The sequence below is a fragment of the Orycteropus afer genome, unplaced genomic scaffold, assembly GCF_000298275.1.
Source record: "Orycteropus afer afer isolate SDZICR_OR568_19922 unplaced genomic scaffold, OryAfe1.0 scaffold00184, whole genome shotgun sequence".
Lineage (NCBI taxonomy): Eukaryota > Metazoa > Chordata > Mammalia > Tubulidentata > Orycteropodidae > Orycteropus > Orycteropus afer.
The window spans coordinates 4,069,603-4,090,549 of record NW_006921771.1 but is presented as its reverse complement, the minus strand read 5'-3'; the positions used below and the strand labels follow the sequence as shown (position 1 = coordinate 4,090,549).

The 20,947-nt window shown below is 36.4% G+C and overlaps 1 protein-coding gene across 1 annotated transcript in view; it reads right to left on the bottom strand.

The window, feature by feature from the left end:
• Window positions 1–20,947, bottom strand: part of PHLDB2 (pleckstrin homology like domain family B member 2) — a 103,190-nt gene that overhangs the window by 12,029 nt on the left and 70,214 nt on the right. Inside the window, exons 10-12 of the mRNA XM_007947424.2 lie at window positions 18,481–18,621; window positions 17,169–17,268; window positions 7,285–7,492 (exon numbers count right to left, since the gene is read on the bottom strand). Coding sequence (XP_007945615.1) covers window positions 7,285–7,492; window positions 17,169–17,268; window positions 18,481–18,621 — 449 coding nt within the window. The remainder of the gene's footprint in view (window positions 1–7,284; window positions 7,493–17,168; window positions 17,269–18,480; window positions 18,622–20,947) is intronic.

Here is a 20,947-nt window from a genome sequence, read left to right as displayed (position 1 = left end):
CGACTCGATGGCATATAACAACAACAACAACACAGAGTTGTCTGTGACATCAGATACATATGTCTTAAATCTACAATTAATTTGGAAATAATTTGTGCTTCATTAAGTGGAAGACTAGACCTTCTTGAAGGTGGGAAAAAAAAAAATTTACTGCCTCAAGTTGGATCCAACTCATAGTGACTCCCCGCCCCCTTGGATTTCTGAGACGGTATCTCTACAGAAGTTGATTGCCCAATCTTCCTTCTGAGGAGTGCTTGGTGGGTTTGAACTGCCAGCCTTCTGGTTAGCAGTCAAATGCTTTAGGCACTATGCTACCAGAAGAGAACTTAAAATTCACCAATAGCCTAACCCCATTTTGTCCTTTAATTCTTTCTACAACATCCCATTTCTTATCTAGCTTGTGCTTGAACATCACTGGTGACAGGAATCTTACTGTGTCCATTCTTTCTTTGTTTGAGCAGCACTGGCAGAATGTTGATATTTATATTCAATCAAAATCCATCTTCCTAAAGCTTTCACTCACTGATCCAAGAATGTCCCTGAAAACCATATGAAACCACTAATCCAGCTGAATTGGTTGAAAACAACATGTTTAAAATGAATATTTTCAGTCCTTAGTTTTTCATATATTGGTAATTTTGGTACCCAGAGGGCAAATTTTCAAACTTTTATCCACCTTTAAATATTTTTGTTCACTATCCAGAATTTTTGAGGATGTTTTATATTTATTTTATAATATTCCTAATTTATTTTCTGCCAATTATGTCCAGTTTACAATGTTCCCATAAGTGTTTTAATTTTTACTCTAAATGGAATACGTTTTCTTGAAAACAAATTGGTAGAAAGTACATGCTGCCATTTACCACTTTGAGTCTTTATAACTTTTAGACACCTAAGGGCACTTATTTTTAACTATTTTTTAGAAGCTACTTTACTTCTAAAATTATTTGTTAAAAAAATAAATTTTTATCCAGAGACATGTACATGTTCTACATAGCCAATCCTTTTGCTAGTGATAATTTTAATTTTTTCTTGGCATTTAAGTCATTTTTATTCCACATAACTATTGTTACTCTATGTTGTCACCACTTGACACTATTTTTTTGCTGTCAGAACTGCACCTGCAGTGAAAAGCAAGTGCAACTGCAATAATAATTTAGAGAGATGTATTTAGGCTTGTCAACACTATGGGATGTGAACATGTGAAAAACTAAATGCAACTTGTCCTAGTACCTCCCACATAGAGGGAACCTGAAGTCACTGAAGATAAGCTTTATAATACATTACCTGTTGTTGTTGTTGTTGTTATTTGCCATCGAGTTGGCCCTGACTCATAGCGACCCCTCCTTGGGTTTCCGAGGCAGTATCACTACGGAAGTAGGATTGCCCAACCTTCCTTCCGAGGAGTGGCTGGTGGGTTTGAACCGCCAGCCTCCTGGTTAGCAGTCAAGTGCCTTAGGCACTATGCTACCAGAGCTCCCAACATTTATCATTATTTTCTTACATCCATCCAAATCAGGAGAGAAGTAATGCTTCCCATCATTGCTCCAACTTCAGGACTTTCTTTGAGCTCTTACATAATAGCTGTAGGAATGCTGATGGTCCTGAGACACGGGCCATTTATGCTATAAAAATGCTTACGTCTGCTCCTTAAGTCATATTCTTGCTATTTCATCAACTGAAGATTTCTCTTATACCTAAGGAACTTTGGTAAAACTTTATTCATAAAGGAAAACAAAACTTTCATCAAGAGTAAAAGGAATCAAAATAGCAGATTTGTGGTTCTTGAGTGCTCAGAAATATTCTCTTCCAGCAAAATTTAAGTTAGTGATAGAAAACACCATTTATAAAATCTATTCTTTTTTTTTTTGAGATAACATTATTTTATAAATAAAGAAATTGAGGCTTTTTGCTTAACAAATTCATACGCTTGGCTCACCTGGATGATTAGTACATTGCCAAATTCACTGCCAAATTTTCTGATCAAGAAGATTCATCCTTACACAGGATATATCATGGAAGTTCTAATTTTAAAGGAATAAAAATTTCATACTGTTTGCCAAGCTTAAAATCAATTTTACTTTAGACAGTTCATTTTGAGGCAAATGCAAAACATAAAGAGGAAAAACAGAAAATAAACATTTTCATACTCAAAATTTACTCACTGCTGTCAAGTCGGATACGACTTATAGCAGCGATCCCTCTTTGGGTTTCCCAGGTGATAATACTATGGAAGTAGATTTCCCTATCTTCCTTCCGAGGTTTTAATAGAAGAAATAAATGAGCAAAACCAAAACAAAATATGAAGCAAAACAAAATTCTCCATACACATAAACCTTTTCCAAAATTGCCTTCAGTGTATCGAGATCATCACTAGCAGAAAAGCCGTGGACTAGAACATTCATTTTTAATCTTCTCTTTAGAGCGTTTTCTTTGCTATGCAAGCAAATTATTTACTACTTATAAAATTAATCTAATCTTTCTTTACTCCATAGCTCTTTGAGTATTAGAAGAACATGAGCCTTTCCTCTCTAACATTCCTCAATCATTTTTCACATAGTCTGGAATCTGGTCCTTTCAACAGTTGGCTGTCACCTATTCAAACCACTCTGGTTTGCACTAACTTCTGAAAAGAACTCTGTAGAATAAAATGCACACACTGGTTTTGACTCTAATATAGAAAGCAGAATACAAACTTCTGTCAAAAAAGAATGATTAGAAACACCTGAAATTCTGGTTAAACTACCTGTTAAAAATCAGGTCAGCCATAGTTTGCCCTTCTCCATAGCCACTCTTCCTCTTACCCCCTCATTGCTGATATTTAAGTGATCATGAAATATTAAAGTTCTTAATATTTTGTTAAAGAGCTCAAGTGGCAAAATGATTAAGCACTCATCTGCTAACTGAATGATTGGCAGTTTGAAACCACTTAGCTGCTCTGTGGGAAAAAGACCAGGTCATCTGCTCCCATAAAGATTACAGCCAAGAATACTCTCTGGGGCAGTTCCACTCTGTCACATGGGGTTGCTAGGAGTTGGAATCGATGATACAGGACCTAACAACAGCAATATTTTCTCAAAGTCTGAGCACAAAGTCAGGGCAAAGAGCTCTGGTGGAATAGTTCCTAAGGCATTTGACTGCTAATCAGAAGGTTGGAGGTTCAAACCCACCAGCCACTCTGTGGAATCTACTTCTGTAAAGATTTACTGCCTTGGAAACCCAAAGGGGGTCACTATGAGTTGGAATCGACTCAATGGCAGTGCGTTTGTTTTTTTCAGTTTTAATAGTAGTTAATAATGTATCATTGTAGGTATTCACTGTACCCTATTTTATGAGCCAAAGCAGAATTAAATTTAATGCAGAACTAAAGCTCAATTGCCTGGTTTTTTTTTAGGATTCAAGACTTGTTTTCTAAACTGTACGTTTGTTTACAGTATAAGTAATGATGCTGAAAAAGCAAAAATGCTGCCTGACTCACATCACTCTCTGGAAGTCACAAAAATGATGTCTCAACAAAAAGTAAAGGGCAAATCTACCACAACTCTGAGTATCTCTATAATTCTACAAATGACTTTTTGTGACATAATAAACCACAAGACCAAGTTTATGTCACTAGAATTTAAGCATGGAATTACCTCTGTAGTATATGTATAATTTCAGGGTATGTCAATACATAACTAAAACCAAAATTTAAGCAGAGCAGTTTTGTTTAGCCTTGTATGACTCCTTCTACTAATTTTCAAACAATTGGGGATGTGTTTTTATAATGCACGCTCTCAGCATAAAAACCCAAAACCTCACTGACATCAAGTCAATTCCAACTCATAGTGACCCCATTGGGTTCCCAAGGCTATAAACCTTTACAGAAGTAGATTATCTCATCTTCCTCCTGTGGAGCAGCTGGTGGGTTTGAACCACCGACCTGTGGTTAGCAGCCAAATATCTTATCCATTAGTTCCTTATTATCTGTTTTCCTAATATTATTTGCCATCATAATGACGAGCGCAAACTTCTTTTAATATAGCATGATTTTTTTTTTTCTCCAAATAATCATTCCACAAGGGAGAAATACCTATTTCTCTCTCTCCTTTTTATACTAGATCTTTCCTAGTCACCTTTTACTATGGCTTCATTTTTCTTTTTCTCCATTCACAAGATCTGACAGTACAATCAAATAAGTACTATTCATAATTTTTAACTGTGTTGATTAGTTTCTGTGCTAGTGCTTGCTCTCACCACGGGGCAGTTTGGTGTAGATTAATCATGGAGAATGATTATGGCCACATACTTGTCATACTTGCCAAGAATGACCACTCTGCAATAATGGTATTCTTTAAATATGGTCTATTTTGTGGAACCATTCTCATTTTCTGCCTTTGCAAACCATTTTTTTTTTTTTTAAATTACTGAGTGAATAAAAATAAATTAAGTTTTTAGTGGTAACTCTGCTTAAATATCCTAATCTGAACTTAGAAAATTTGTAAATATAGTCAAAATGGACTTATTTCAGGTATTTGCCTATATTCATTTACCACCATTAAATACGAGATGGGAGTGGGAAATGATTATTCAGGATACTGTTACTTTTAATTTTTGGAAGAAAGGAGGCAGTAAACTGAAAACATTTATTTATTTACTAAAGATAGTTCAAAATAGGGAAAAATAAAAAAGGTCAAGCTATTAAGAGTGCACCACAAGCATAGTAGTATACTATTTATAAATTATAAATTTTATAAATTTACATTTAGAAAGTGTCAACTATTACTCAGGGGAGAAGGGGCTAAAGTGATGTTGTCAATGTACAAAGTGTGAAAGGACATAGAATGCCACCCCCAGATGACTACGCTAGGAAAGCAAACATTTGCATTTTACGTCCTCTTTTTTTAATGTTAATTTATTCCATTTTTCATCATTATATAAGAGCTGTTGAGATATTGACTTTTTGCTTATGAGTCCTATTTTAGTGTCTTGTTTAAATGTTATATATAATTGGTCAAGCTACTGTCATTGTGAATAATTACTGAAAGGTCTAGGCTTTCTGTTCTGAGAACAGTTCTTCCTGGTACCTCTGATAGCCTCATCAGAGAACCTGGTATTGACCAGAGCACTGTCAATAACAGAGGAAGTTTAATGTTCAACTGTTCCGTGCACTGAAGTGTCCTCCCTAAAACAATCACATTAAATTAAGAAGCCAAATGAAACATGGGTAAGAGATGCTTTTTCTAATAGTGAATGAAGTGAAAAGCTAGTCTTTCTAACATTAAATAAACTCACTCATCCTTATTCCAAATTACTAAAAAATGCTCTCCTTAAATTTGGGTCATTCCTGTGAAACAAGCAGAAATGCAATTCTCGTGCTTGTTTTTCCCAGGTCCTTCTTTGATAGGATATACCTGGTAATATTGACACTGCATTGAGTCCCTGGGTGGCATAAATGGTTAAGCACTTGACCACTAGCCAAAATGTTGGTGATTGGAACTACCAGACATGCCTTAGAAGACAGGTTTGGCAGTCTGCTTCTGAAAGGTCACAACCTAGAGAACCCTATGGAACCCAGTTTTACTCTGAAACACATGAGATCACAATGAGTTAGAATTAACAACAACAAACAAAACTATATGCCAGGATCCTTTCTGGATGTGGAAACCAAAAGATAATTTGAGATTGAGGAAGTCACAAATTCAAAAACAATGTGATCAGTACTCTGATATCATATACATATATATATATATATCAAACGCTATGGGGATACAGAAGAGAGACCCAAAAGGCGCAAGTATTCATAAAACTTCATAAAACTCCAATTTAAGATTGAGCTTGAAGAAGAACGAGAATTTCTCCAGGCTAAACCATAAGTAGGGGCGAGTCAAGGAGTACTGATAAAGATAACTTACAATATCAGTTATTATTAGTAAGTACTGGTTGAATGGATAAGCAAATGACATAATGAACCGATTATAGGCAGTGGTGTGGTGGTAAAGCAGCTCTGTGAGAGGTGGGTAGGAGGGGAGTGTGGGAGTGGGGCATTGTTGTTTACCCATTTATGTTATTTAAATACTGCTAGTGCCTAAGGCACTTGACTGCTAACTAGAAGGCTGGCAGTTCAAACCCACCAGCCACTCCTCGGAAGGAAGGTTGGGCAATCTCAAACCAAGGAGGGGTCACTATGAGTCGGGTCCAACTCGACAGCACATAACAACAACAACAACATAATGGCTAAATTCAAGCTACCAACATATCGCTGAGTAGTGTTGGGAAACATTTGGGTCTGGCCAGCCAGTATGAGCCAGCTTCAGCCAACCAGTTCTGCAGAGCACTGTAAGTATTGATGGAATCAGAGTACATAAAAGAATGTACAAAAGAATAAACTATCTAATTCCAGTACTGGGACTAATATGGTCATGTTGTTGTTGTTGTTATGTGCCGTCGAGTCAGACCCTACTCATAGCGACCCCTCCTTGGGTTCCCGAGACAGTATCACTACAGAAGTAGATTGCCCCATCTTCCTTCGAGGAGGGGATGGTGGGTTTGAACCGCCAGCCTTCTGGTTAGCAGTCAAGTGCCTTAGGCAGTATGCTACCAGAGCTCCTAATATGGTCTTAGGCACAGAGATCTGAGAGCTCATTACTCTTTCAAATAACAAGAAGTCCTGTGAGGTGTGTCAGGAGTGGAGAATGAAGGGGAAGATGAGCTGGACCTGGAATGCCCAGATCAGGGGTCCAACTTTATTCAGGAGGTAACAGGGCACCATCAAAGCTTTTGAAGAGAAGTAGTTCCCTGACAAGATCTGCATTTTAGATGTGTCTTTGCCCTTAATTCCATATGACTACCTTTGTTTCCCTCAAAAAATGAACACAAATGAGTGGTAAAATCTTTACAAAAACTTTAATATGCAGAACAGCTAAAACCTTTCTTTTAACAAAACATTAAGGGTAAAAAATCCTTCAAAGTTCTGATTCTAATCATAGAAATTAATTCTTTGTTTGATCAAAAGTACTGCAGATAAAAACTGGAGTCAACAAAGGCAAATCAAATGTGAGCTCAAGTGTAAAGAAACAGAGCTAAGAGGAAGAATGGATGATTAGACATCTGACGGGCTAGGTCACACAGGCTACAAGCTACTTTCAAAGACCACATGACATGGCTTTCTTCAGTACTATTCTAAACTCTGGACTGGGACAATCTGGGCTTGTACATATACAATGTCCCAATTTGATAGCTTTAACTTTTGAAACCATCAAGTGATTTTATAAACCAGAAAACTTACTCTTGAATAAAACTTACCTAGAGATATTGTCAGGGGAGCAGGCAGAGATGCTAGTCTCCATGCTATCAGAGCTGTCTAGACTCAAAGAATCAAAGGCCTGGTCCTTGTAGCTATGATCTGGATAATGGAAACTATTCAAGTAGACATTGGATTCAGATGTGGTGCGGTTATAAAATTCAGAAGATTTCCGCCTTTGTCCTTCACTCATCTGTTGGTGATTATAACCTAAGGAAATAGCCATAAATATGTTAGTGTGCCTCATTTTTCAGTCCAACTCGAGGGCACATAACAACAACAACAACAGAAACTCATAAGTGTATAGACTCAAATCAGCAACCAAAAATATCTGCGTATGAATCCAAGTATAAGCTTGTTTTTTGGTTTTTCTTGCCTAAATTTTATTTATTCTATTGTTGTGGTTGAGAATATACACAGTGAAACATACATCAATTCAACAGTTTCTACCTGTATTATTTAGTAACACTGATTACATTCCTTGAGTTATACAACTATTCTCATCTTCCTTTTTCTCAGTTATTCCTCTTCATTAACATAAACTCATTGTCCTCTAAGGTTCCTATCTATTCTTTTGAGTTACTGTTATTAATTCAATCACATATAAACCAAAAAAAAAAAAAAAAAAAACAACTCACTGCTGTGGAGTAAGATCTGACCCGTAGTGACCCTTCCTTGGCATATTGCCCAATCTCCTTTCTGAGAAGTGGCTGGTGGGTTTGAACCACCAGCCTTCTGGTTAGCAGTCAAATGCCTTAGGCACTATGCCACCAGAGCTCATATAAACCAAACCAAACTCACTGCCCTCAAGTCTGTCCAGACTTATAGCGACCCCTCTTTGGGTTTCCAAGGCAGTATCTCTAGGGAAGTAGATTGCCCAGTCTTCCTTCCAAGGAGTGGGTGGTAGGTTTGAGAGCACAATCCTTAAGGCAAACCTTTTTTTTTTTTTTAACGAATTAAGCTAAACTACTGGTTGGTTTTAAGGTGACATCAGGGGATATATTTAAGGTTTAAGGATTATCTCAGGGACAAAGTAGTTTCAGGCGTTCATCCATCCTCATGGCTCTAGAGTCCATGAGAATTTGAAATTCTGTTTCGCATTTTTCCCCCTTTTGATTAGGATTCTTCTATAGAATGTTTAATCAAAATGTTCAGTAATGGTAGCTGGGTGCCATCCAGTTTTTCTAGTCTCATGGCAAAGGAGCAGTTGTTCATGGAGACAATTAACCATACATTTCATATATTCCTCTTAATCTGGACTCTACTTCTTCCTTTGTTGTCCCGGGCAAATAGAGACCAATTGTTGGTCTCATCTGTTTTGAAGCTTATTAATAGCAGAAGAACAGCATCATGCTCAGGACAAGCAAGAGGTTCAAAGAAGTGGTTTTGTGACCACTCATTTTTGGCAGTAGGCTGACTTGACATTTTCCTATACCATTCCTATATTTCAATACAACTGAGGATTACATATTGTAAGAAAAACTAAAGGCTCTAAATCTTCTAAATATAACTGCACTCATGTGAAAGCTGGATGACTCCTGGTGACAGCAAACACCAGGATTTGAGAACTGTCAGTGGTATTTGGATTTAAGGAACACACAGGCTGGTCATAAAGCAGTTAGTGAATCTTCCAGGTGTAGGATTTCAAAAACTTTCATCTCATATCATCACTATACCTTTAATCTGGTTAAGATCCAAACTGCACATATTTTTCATTCTCAATTTCCCTTACTTTCCAATTACTTATTTATAACATTCAGGATCAATAATACTTCCAGTGGTTGTAGTCTTTCTAATTACTGAGTATACGTTAACAATGTTCTTCCACCGCAACAATCAGCCATCAGCTACTTGATAATATTAACCATATGAATATCAATAGTCTAAACACACAGTAAATAAGGTTTTCCCCACCCTGGTACTCCATCAGCTGGCACACTGTGTCCACATTTTGGCTTTATCTTGTATAGGCAGTCCCCAACTTACAATGGAGTTCCATTCTGATGAGGCTGTTTTAAGTCAGTTCTGACATAAGTCAAATACATAATTTTTGTTGTTGTTGTTGTTTTTCATTATTATTGCCTTTTACTATCAGTATCTTAAAAAGCCCATCTTTATTTGTATTTTGGGGTTGGAAACATTACATATAAACTTACAGATATGATGATATAAGCAAATTACACAAAACATTGTATGTAGTACATATTACTATCAATGAGATGTACAAAAAAAGAAAAAAAAAAAAACATAACAGATGGTCATTAAGTGTGGTTCGTCGTAACTCAAATACATTGTAAGTTGGGGACTACCTGTACTTTTATTTCTATGGTTCAATCTCTGGTAGCTGATTTGGGAATTTTGCCTTTTCTCAATTCTCTACTGACCAGAAAGCAAGGATCACATTAAAAAACACCCCCCTCAAAAAAGAAAACAAAAAACAACTCACTGTCATTGAGTCAATTCTGACTCACAGCAACCTCCATTGGATTTTCAAGATTGTAAATATTTCTGGAGGCAGATCATCTCATCTTTCTCCTACAGAATGGCTGGTGGGTTCAAACCACCGACCTTTGGGTTAGCAGCCAAATGCCCTAACCACTACACCACCAGAGCTCCTTAACAAATCCCCTAGTTCATTAAAAAAAGCAAACAAATATCTTTCCTCTAGCCAGTTCTATAATTTATACTCTTTCTACCCTGACCAAACTTACTAATGAAGCAATTAAGAATTTACAATTGGACTATTTGAGTTTGCTTTTTTTTCCTGTTCTCTACCTCCTTTTCAGTGAGGCTGTTAATTAGTAAAGGACAAAAGCAGGCAAGAGGAAAGGAAGTGTAGGTTCCTCAGATGTTCATTAAACATTTCCATTTAAAAAATGGATGCCACATTAATGACACTTTAATAAAGCACTATACTCCAAAAGTTTCTGTAAAATTATTTTAGTTTCATGAAGTTTTCATGTCTTTGGTATTCAGAGTAGTTTTAGATATCTAAGTGAAAATATATTAAATCCTTAATTTGGATTAAGGTATTTTTGGAAAAATAAGTTTCCTTAATATAAGCTGTCACTATAAATTATAAACACATACACTTTTTTCTTATAAAGCTACATCACTTAGCTAAAGGAAGATATAAAACCTAAGACACACTTTGAGACATTAGATAGAAGACCATTAATCAGTACCAAAGCACGAAAACAAAGCCAGTGCCCTCATCAGCATAGAGCTGGTGCCTTTTATTTCTTTTGTAAAGAAAAGCAAAATATCTCAATTCAAATATTTACCTTTGACACTTGAACTTTTGGAATTACTTATTGCTCCTTTTAAATTGTTTCCAAATGTTCGTTATGAAAAGGGGGGGGGACAAAAACAAATAGAAATTATTTGAAAAGGTCACATGCATATATTTCCATATGCATTCAAAAAAGACGTGTGACATAGAAAACTTCCAAACTGGCATCAACTACATGAAAGACATTTCCTTGTTTTAGTGTGAAAAACAAATAACTAAAAGAGAGCTAGGTAATTTAAAACATACAAGAGTCGCATCCCTAGCAATGGTAAGGGCCACAACATTCTCCTCCCTTCAGTTTTCCACAATGAGGAAAAATCAACCTCTGCAAGGCAATAAACACCTTGGAAAAGCAGAAAAGAGGAGGAGGCTATTTTATTTATTTATTTTTTTTTATCTAAGGACCCATATGCTGTGGTCCTCAATATAGGACAAATAATTTCAATCATGATAATGTAGAATTTTTTTTCCAAAAATATCACAGAACAAGAAAATGAACTTAAAACATTCAGGTGAGGACAGTAAATTAAAATAACTCAGGCTTTCAGATGTGGGTACAAGAAGCAGCTATGTTACAGTGTATACTAAGGATTGTGAACATAAATTCTCAAACCAATTCACTCTATTTGTTAAAGTCTAACTCTATAGCTGAGAGAGCCTTCCAATACTTCCCATGGTAGGATAAAGCACCTTACATATTCCTGGCAACTTAAATGAAAAAGCCCGCTGCTAAAGATCGTATCTTTCCCAACACACGACAATTGTTTCCTGTGGCTCCAACACAAGTAGGACTGCTCTCCTTATGGAGAAATTTCATTTCTTAATGCAACTGATACTTTACCTGGTTACAATAAGCCCAACTACCACCTGGCTTATCCTCATTTCTGTTGAACAATTCCGGGAAATGGTCTACCTCTGTAATCAAATGTAAGGGTATGAAATTCTCCCCGGAGACCCTGAAATTGCTCTAATGTCATTATGAAGAACTGGTTTTGGGATTCAGGCTCTGGCCTGGACAACCAAAGGCATAGGTACTTTTGAGAGAGGAAAAATCATAGAAGGATTGAAAAAGAATATCCCTGTAGGAAGGCCCAAGAAGAACCTCTGGGGCAGTGAAGAACCATCTTTAATACTCCACTCAAGTGTAAGTTTTAGAAGGGAAGGAGCCACAGAAGTCTTGTTAACTGCAGTATCCACATTATTTAGCATATGAATATCACTCAAGAGTCATTGGATGAATTTATATTCTCATCTATAAATTCTAAATTAAAGACAAAATAAGGAAATGAAATGTATCTATTGTTTGTGGTGGGGCAATACAAATGGATTGCGAAAAATTAGACTTTTCCAACCTTGAGGATACTGATTTTTATTTTAATAAACTTAAGCAGAAATAACATTAATTAGTGGGAAAGCAACTAAAAAGGAAAAAAAAAAGGCCTTAGAAATGCTCTATATACATCCTAACCAGACAGAAATACCTGTTTGAAAGGGTAGTTTATAAGGTTTATAAAGTGGTACTTGATGATATCTGAGGCTTGTCACTAAGCATAGTACATACAAGGAACCCAAACCAATTCAGCTGAAATGAGATTGTCATAGAGAGTCAATAGATTGGATAGGCAGACACATTCATTCATTCACTCACTTATTTTTATTGCTAGCACTATGAATTCTAACTAATTGGACCCAAAAAGTCCTTTCAGAGTTAGCTATTGCAGGGTATGCAGTTTCTTGCCAGTATTTTTCAAATTTGTGTTATGTAGTTTTTATAGTTACCTGAGATTAATTTTTTTTTTTTTTTTGAGATTAAACTTAGAAAATGTGAGGACCTAAAAATGTAACCTGATTTAAGAGAACAAAACTAAGCAGTATTTCTGATAATTCAGCCTATACATAACTCACCTGCTGAGAAATTCATTCTTCCTAATGATAATCCACAGCCAGGAGATGAAGGTATAGGATAAGTCGGGAACAAAGGAAGACAATGATGGAGAAAGAGATAAAGATAGGAGATCAAAGAGGATGACAAAGAGACAAGGAAAAGACACACACTTGCAACATGCAATCATTGACAGTGTTAGTAACAATACCAGCAGATTAATAAGGAACAATATTTATAGTTTTAGATTAAATTTGAGTTTACAGAGGCAAATTTAAGAAGCTAAAAATAATGAACTTATAATACATGCATACAGTTAGTCAGAAAAAAATTTGTAATGAAAAAAAAATCTTTCACACATATCTGTCCACCAAAAATTACCAGGGAGAAGAAACGCAAAACTATCTATAGAACAAGTCTTTTTCCAAACGGACAGTAACAATAGTTTTTAAGAGCTAAAATTTGTAAAATGCCATTCAATTATTTGAAGCACAGCCCATCAAACTTTACTAGAAGTCTTCTAATATCCTCCATCTCTACCTCCCAGCTACAGTAACACCGATCTTCCTTATTCAAGCCAGTCACTGAAAATGTTCTTCACTCTCTCCACTAAGTCTTTCTTTTAAAATAGGCTTAAATGGAATGAATAACTAAATAGGAATGTTCTAAATCCTTCCCACCCTCCAACTGTAACCTGCCTTTTTTAATACCTGGCCTTTATAAAAGAGAAACATCATGTTTAACACTTTGGCTACATACATTACAATGCCCACTCTTTTCTTTATATAGATCTTGAGTCTTATAAAACAATGCTAACATAACACTCATGTTTCCTGTTGGGTCTGACCTTGTAATAAAATACCAAAACAAAGAAGGTCATGCAGCTGTCTGTGAATGAGCAGCAGCTGCACCCAGCATTTTATTTCTAGTCAATGTGCAACAACTTTTCTCTCTATTGTGTAAAAGGAATAATAATTAGACTAAAAATCCACCATTGTACAGTTTTAAATCTGATCATTCTTTAAAGTTGATTGGCATTGACCTTTCACTATTTGCTGGAAACAAAAACATCACACAGGGAGGTTGTCATACCTTTCTTGGACTTTCCTGCATTTAACAGAAGACAAAAGGACAAAGAGTTCATTCATTGTAAGGCTTATAAAGGAATAGGTCACAACTTGTACAAAACCAATAACCGTAACAATTTTAGGAGTGGACTTCCTAGGCTCTCTGCTTTAGACTCTACTTTCAAAGATCTTTGTATGCACAATCCATGTTGTCAGTTCTATTAAAACAGTGCTGATTGAGAAATGCTTATACTTACACCATCGTTCTTGAAATTCCATCATGAATAGCAGCAAAAAAAATAGTTTATTTAAGTTAAATGTGTAAGTTAAAAAAGTGATAAGGTATACTAAATTTGAATTAATAAAAATGTGCTAGGTCCACTTTTTTACAAAAGCATAGTAATTAAATTTACATTTGCTATTTCAATGAAGCCAACAAATGCTATTGAAATAATTTTAAATGAAATGATGACTCATCCCTTCGGATGCTTAGAAGGCTACTTGTATAGACTTAGCAGAAAATCCTGCTGATTTTATGGTCTACCATGGCTCCAAGTACTATAATCTCCAACCTTCTTCTCTGAGTGGAGGGGCCAAGGGAGGTAGCCTAGCCTCACACTCAGCACATCTGCTTGGATCAACACAAAGATCATGGTTCTCTGTTTCCTCAGGAGATGTTTTATCAGCACCACATGAAACTCTTTCAGAGGAGTACCACCGCAGAGCTGTGTCAGTGAAAGACTAAAGCAGCAGTCTTCCAGATGTGCAAAAAGACTTATCAGTAAAGAACAAGAGCACAAACAGTAGCTCAGAGACAGTAGATTCTGCAGAGGGTACATTCTAATGGGGCCTAATTGGCTCAGTTTTCTTTTCTAAGCCTAGCATGGCATTCCCATTATTTCAGGGGAAAACAGAGATCAGAATAATGGATCAAACATTCCTTCAGTCTCACCATATTCTCACAAGAATCCTCTTATGCAATCATGTCCACAGCTCTTGATTTTTAAGAAAATACTTCCAACATCTGTTGCTGTCAAGTCATTTCTGACTCATGGCAACCCTACAGGACAGAGTAGAACTGCCCCACAAGATTTCCAAGGCTGTAAATCTTTTTTGGAAGCAGTCTGCCACATATTTCAACATGGAGTATAAGCTGAGATCATATTCCATTTCCCAAGTGCTTGATCTTTCCTGATCTTTCCCTAAACCAATGTTACACATAAAGCACATGAATATGCTGAAAGGCCTATGTTGATGTAGTGGCCAATCCAAGCTTTGAGGTCTTCAGCCAGTAGCAAGAATATATTTAAAAAGAAGTCTATTCATATTAAAGAAAAATGCTTCAACACATTATAGACTTGACCCACAAGTGATAAATGAGAGCCACAACATAAAGACTCATTTTTCCTCATTATTCATACATCATAAAAGCAGAGATATTTTTAGCTCACTGAGAAATTATGTTAAAGAAAAAAAAAAAGAACAGAGAAATTCAGTTAAATGCACGAGATTCAAATCTTAGCACTGTAAAATTCTCTTATACACTGTAAACCTTCTAATAAATACTATCGTTTCTATTTATCTCTCAAATCACCTCTAGTAATTTTAAAACCTCATTTTAGTGATGTATACATACATACATATGCATACATGTATATGCACACACATACACATATTATTACATATGTATATTCTTCTTGCTGTTAGCTGCCATCAAGTTGGCCCCCAACTCATGGAGACCTCATGTATTACAAAATAGAACTTCTCCGTATGGTTTTCTTGGCTGTAAACTTTACAGAAGCATATATACATATACATATATATATACATATATGTGTGTATATATATATGTGTATATATATATATATATATATATATATATATATAAACACATACGCACTCACACAAATGGAGTGCTGGTGGCACAGTGGTTAAGTGCTTGACTGTTAAGGTCAGTAGTTCAAGTCCATCAGCTACTCTGCAGGAGAAAGACGTGACAATTTGCTTCCATAAAGGTTACAGCTTTGAAAACACTACGGAGCAGTTCTATTCTGTTCTACCGGGTTGCTATGAATCAAAACTGATGGCACACAACAACAACAACAATATATATACAAAATTTCACACACAGACACACACAATGGGAAACCAGTGATTAACCCTTGGCACTATTAGCAGAGAGGCTGAGCAGTTAGAATTGAATTCCAGTATACTTGCCCAAAAGGAGCTCTGGTGGTATAGTGGTTAAGGCATTTGGCTGTTAACCAAAATGTCAGTGGTTCAAACCCACCAGCCACTCCACAGAAGAAAGATGTGCTTCTGTAAAGATTTATAGCTTTGGAAATCCAATGGGGATCGCTATGAGTCAGAATCAACTCGATGGCAGTGAGTTTGGTTTTGGTATACTTGGACAGGAAATGGTTTCAATCCCATCAATACTTGATAGCATCTGAATGCTAAGTGTCCCTTACATCCTGGGCACACCTCCATCACTGCACTGAGCACATTTTATTAAAATCACTTTTTTATGTGTCTTTCTTTCTTACTAGATTATAAGCACTTCAAAGGCAAGGTTCATGACATTCATTTGCATTCTTGGTGACTCATCACACCTACTAAAAAGTCAGGACCAATATAAACTAAACTAAACTACTGTGTTAACACAATCAATCTAACCCTCTCAAGAAAAGAAGGCAGCTTACCTCTATAAATTACTGCATTATAATAATTTCTGAAAGATTATTTTAGAACCCCATTATAAATGCAATGTATTATTACAGAGAAATAAAATATGCTGAGTCAACCAATGTCTACCTGAACCTAACAACCATATAGCATAAAAGCTCAAATCCTTATTAAAAGGCCTAAGTGGATTCTGAGCTGCTAGTGCTCTATTTCTATATCAGCTAAAAGACTCCTTAGCATATGGATCACAGAGATTGACATAGTGGAGGCTTGCATGTTGGTATGATGCTAATAGGCTTCAGTGGAGATTACAGACTAAGATGGACTAGGAAGAAAGAAGCATCGGATGCCAAGTGTCCCATTTATCTTGGGCACACTGCTATCACTGCATTGAGCACATTTTATTAAAATCACCTGTTTATGTTTATCCCTTCTGGAAGGCCTGGAGATCTACTTTCAAAAAATCAGCCAGTGAAAACCCTGTGGATCACAACAGTCCAACCCCACTGTGCATGGGGCCATGAGTTGGGGCTGATTCTACAGCAGCTAAAAACACCACCACAGTGGCTCACCCACAAACCAAGTGAGCAATTGTAGGCCTGGCAAACTCTGGATCTCAGTAGTTTCTCTTTCCTTTCTACCAATCAAATGGTAAAGTTAGTAATTCTCTAGGTTCTTTCTGGTTTGAAAGTTCCATTGAATTTATAACATACAAGGGTATGTTTTAAATGCACCAACTCTATGCATATATAGGAAGAGTTACCTTAGCACAACAATAAGGCTCTCTCTCTCAGTCTCTGTCTCCTTCTATCCCCTCCCCCAAGGGAGACACATTAAGAGTAGCATTTAGGATTTTGGTTGATCTCCTCTCTAACCATTCCCAATCCTGCTCTCACTCTCTCTCTATGAGGAATTCAAATGCTCAGCAAGAGACTGACATGTGATGTAAAAGGTACATACCTCTGAGCATCCTCCGAGACTCAGAGTCTTTGGTCATGGTAGCCAGTGAGTGAGGGAGCACACTGCCACAGCTGTTGCTTTGTCCAAGGGGCAGGTGAGGCTGTGAGAACAAGGAGAGAATAGTTTAGGCACACTTCAGGCCAAATAGTCCTTTACCAAGTGACCACATCCTTGTGTCCATTGCCTCTAAGTGTAGAGAGTAGAGAAGGCAGGTCTTTGCATCCCATTTTGCTGATGCTTAATGGTAAAGGCCAGTTGCTATACCACCCTAGGAGCTTCATGTAGTCTACACATCACAGCAGTTCTGCCAGTGGCAGCAATTCTGAAAGTGAAGACAGTTGGGCAGAACACTGTCTAGAATCACATTAGAGTACAGCTGAATAATCTTCATGCATAAGGAGCAGAGGGCAGATGCAAGGATGCATGCACACCATGCAAGAAAACAGGAAAGATCTATACTAAATGCACCAATTTCCATCTATCCCCATTTATCTAATAAGCTGAAAACCAAAGAAATCTATTACCTATCCCGCTGGCTTTAGCACTCTATAAATAGCCAAAACCTTTATCTAAATACGAATGGAACTGAAACACCAATTTATAAAAAAAAAAAAAAAAACAGATTAAAACAAAGATACTCTGATTAAAGGCAGATGAAGAGTCTAAAACTCTGCCCTATTAAGAACACTCTCACCATCCCTTCTCTCTTCTTGCAACAACCCCTTTGACATGTCACTACAACATGTGAGAGGGCTTAGACCATGTAGGGTCACATTCCAGATCCACTACTCACCAACTGAGAGCACCTGCACTAATTGCTTAGCTTCTCTACCCTTCAATTTATCCATAAAAGCATTGGCGATAACAGTTAGCACCTGTACTGTATAGTGTTGCTGGTTTTTAAAATGTGATAATCCATATAAAGGGCTTAGCTCGGTATCAGGTACACAGACATGACTCAACAAATACTTGTTGCTGCTATTCCTGGATTCTGGAGCCTCTACTTTATCTTATGTCTAGATCTGGGATGCAGCCATAGGAGTCTGACATGTATGTGAATGCCACCATCTGTGCTATGGTAGAAAAAACTCTGAACCAGGTTCTCTGGTATACAATTCAGAGTGTACAATTAATTCCAAACGTCCTCTGAATAGGACAGAAAATACAATTTAGTTATGATTTCTTCATAGCAGGCAAAAAATATTGATCTATTATGTAGCATTTTCCCATCTTAAGGGCCTCTACACATCAGTCAACATAATGGCAAGGAGACTCAGTGACTGTGACGCCGGTGGCCCTCCCCGCATCCTACCTTTGGGGCAGTGCTTCTCCCCATAGTAGCACTGCTGAAATGTGGCGATATGGAAGGTGTGGTTTTCTTTCGAGGCAAAGTGTCACTCAGATAGAGGCCTTCTTTATGCTGTTTTTTCCTTTCTTCCAGACTTCTAAAGTGCTTTAAATGCAAATGTAAAGCAAAATAGCAAACTTGACCAATTGAAAGAAACACTTAGGAAATTAAGAACTACACATGTACAAAGAAGTTCTGGAATTTTAACATAGAATTTTTTATTATTACTAAACTTGTATTTGTGTTCACTAACAGACTTGGGATAGCATTTGATAAGATATATAGAGACTAAAAGAATTTATGACTGAACCTAGAAAATTAAAGAAAAAAAAAAAAATCTGCCTTCTACTTTCATGGTGCCTGTGCCTTGGGGCCTCAGGACAACTTACAAATTATTATGATGGTCGCTATGTGGATGGCAGACAGCCAGTGGACAAAGCAAGTAAGCAGTTTCTCCCCTTGTCTGTCTGGACAGTTCTGTGTGATGGCACAGTGTGAGGAGAACAAGAAAGGGGAGAAGGAAGAAGATGAAGAGAAAGAGCGAGTAAACAGGGAAGTTGTCTTAAAGTTGTAGAAATATTTCAGTCACATAAATGCACTCCAAAGTCACATAAAGTTCCCATATAAGGCATATTTCTAGGTTATTCATTTATTTAAACAAATCTTGGCTAAGAAGCTCCTATAATAATGCCTCATACTTAAAAATCTGCTGTGGGATATTCTATTTTGTCAGATTCCTAACACAAGATTTTGTCAACTTGAGTTTATCCGAAGCTTTCTAGGCTCCACAAAACCTAGTCTTCAAAAGTAAGGTGATTTCCTAACTAAAAGTTCTTCAGGTTTAATAATTTTTATATTAAGTTTAGGCTTTTGAAATCCATTTAAAAAAAAAAAGAATGCAAATGTGAGTTACCAAACTTATACACAATCTTCAAATTATCATGAAAAAAATTAGCATTTTAACTTTATGACTATTTATTCATACTAGTTAATATTTATTAATATTTTTATTCAAAAACCAACAAACTCACTGCCATCGAGTTAAATCCGACTCATAGTGACCCCCATTGGGTTTCCAAGGCTGTAAATCTTTGTGGAAGTAGGTCTCCCCATCTTCCTTCCATGGAGCAGCTGGTGGGTTTGAACTGCTAACTTTCTGGTTAGCAGCCAAATGCCTTATCCACCAGAGCACCTTAATATTTATACTAGCTAATATATATTAATTAATTAATAGGACAAGTATCAATAATACATATTAACATTCCAAGAACTTACTGCATGCCAATTGTTTATTATTTCCTTCAATTCTCATAGTAATACTATGATTATTATTATCCTCGTTTTACATGTGAAGAATCTGGGTGCAGAGAAGTTAAACAAACTTGTCCAAGGTCATGCAGGTAAAAAGTGGTAGAGCTGTAATTCAAGTGTTATTACTGTAGATCACACTATAATAATAACAACACTTTGCTCTTTGATTAATGTTCATTTTAGTTAGAAAAACAGCTTTAGAACTCTTCAACTTGCTTTCACTATGATCAAATGTCACAAATTCCAAAAGTTCCAGTTTTCTATAATAAGTAGCTTAATTCAATAGGAAAGAAATCCCATTGAAAACACAGGTTGACTGATATTTGGCCAAAAGAATAAAACAACCAGGTCTGAAAACTCGAGGTACTCAAACTCCAACTCACTGAAACTAGAGATGTCTGTCAGAGAGATAAACATAACATTAAAATTGGAGATGTTTAGTTATCCATTTTCTATGTTACTTTCTTATATATAATCACTTATTTGACTCATTTTTCACTAATTCCCTTTTTATTGCACTATAGGTAGTAGTAACATGAAACTTGTACAGGTAGTAGGTGGGGTATATATAGTTCCTGAAATAGAAAGTGACAGATAGTAAAGGCTGCTGTTATTGTTAGTTGTCCTCAAGGGCTGGGCATAGTAAAATAGGGTTCAGCAAATTTGGGGACTTAATGACCATGTTTCATTAGGATCTCCTGGGAACATAATCAAAGGAATTAAAAGGTAGTACTGAAAATATTTTTTTTTGAATACTCAACCATTAATACACATTGAGTGTACAAAAAGGAGGGTAATGTTCAGAATAAAAGTTACTTATTTAAAAATCTGGGCAATAAAAACTTGTTCTTGAAAACATTATGCTAAGTGAAATGAATCAGACACAAATGAACAGATATTGTATGATTCTACTTAAAAGATGTATCAAGAAGAGGCAAATTATAGACAAAGGAGTTTATTAGTGTTTCCTAGGAGAGGGTGGGAGGGGAAAGTAGGAGAATATTGCTTTAGAGGCTTCTGTTATTATCTGGGTTTCTGTTAAGGGTAATGGGAAAATTTGGAAATGCATTGTGATGATGATTGCACAATATGGTGAATGTATTACAGGCCAGTGAGATGG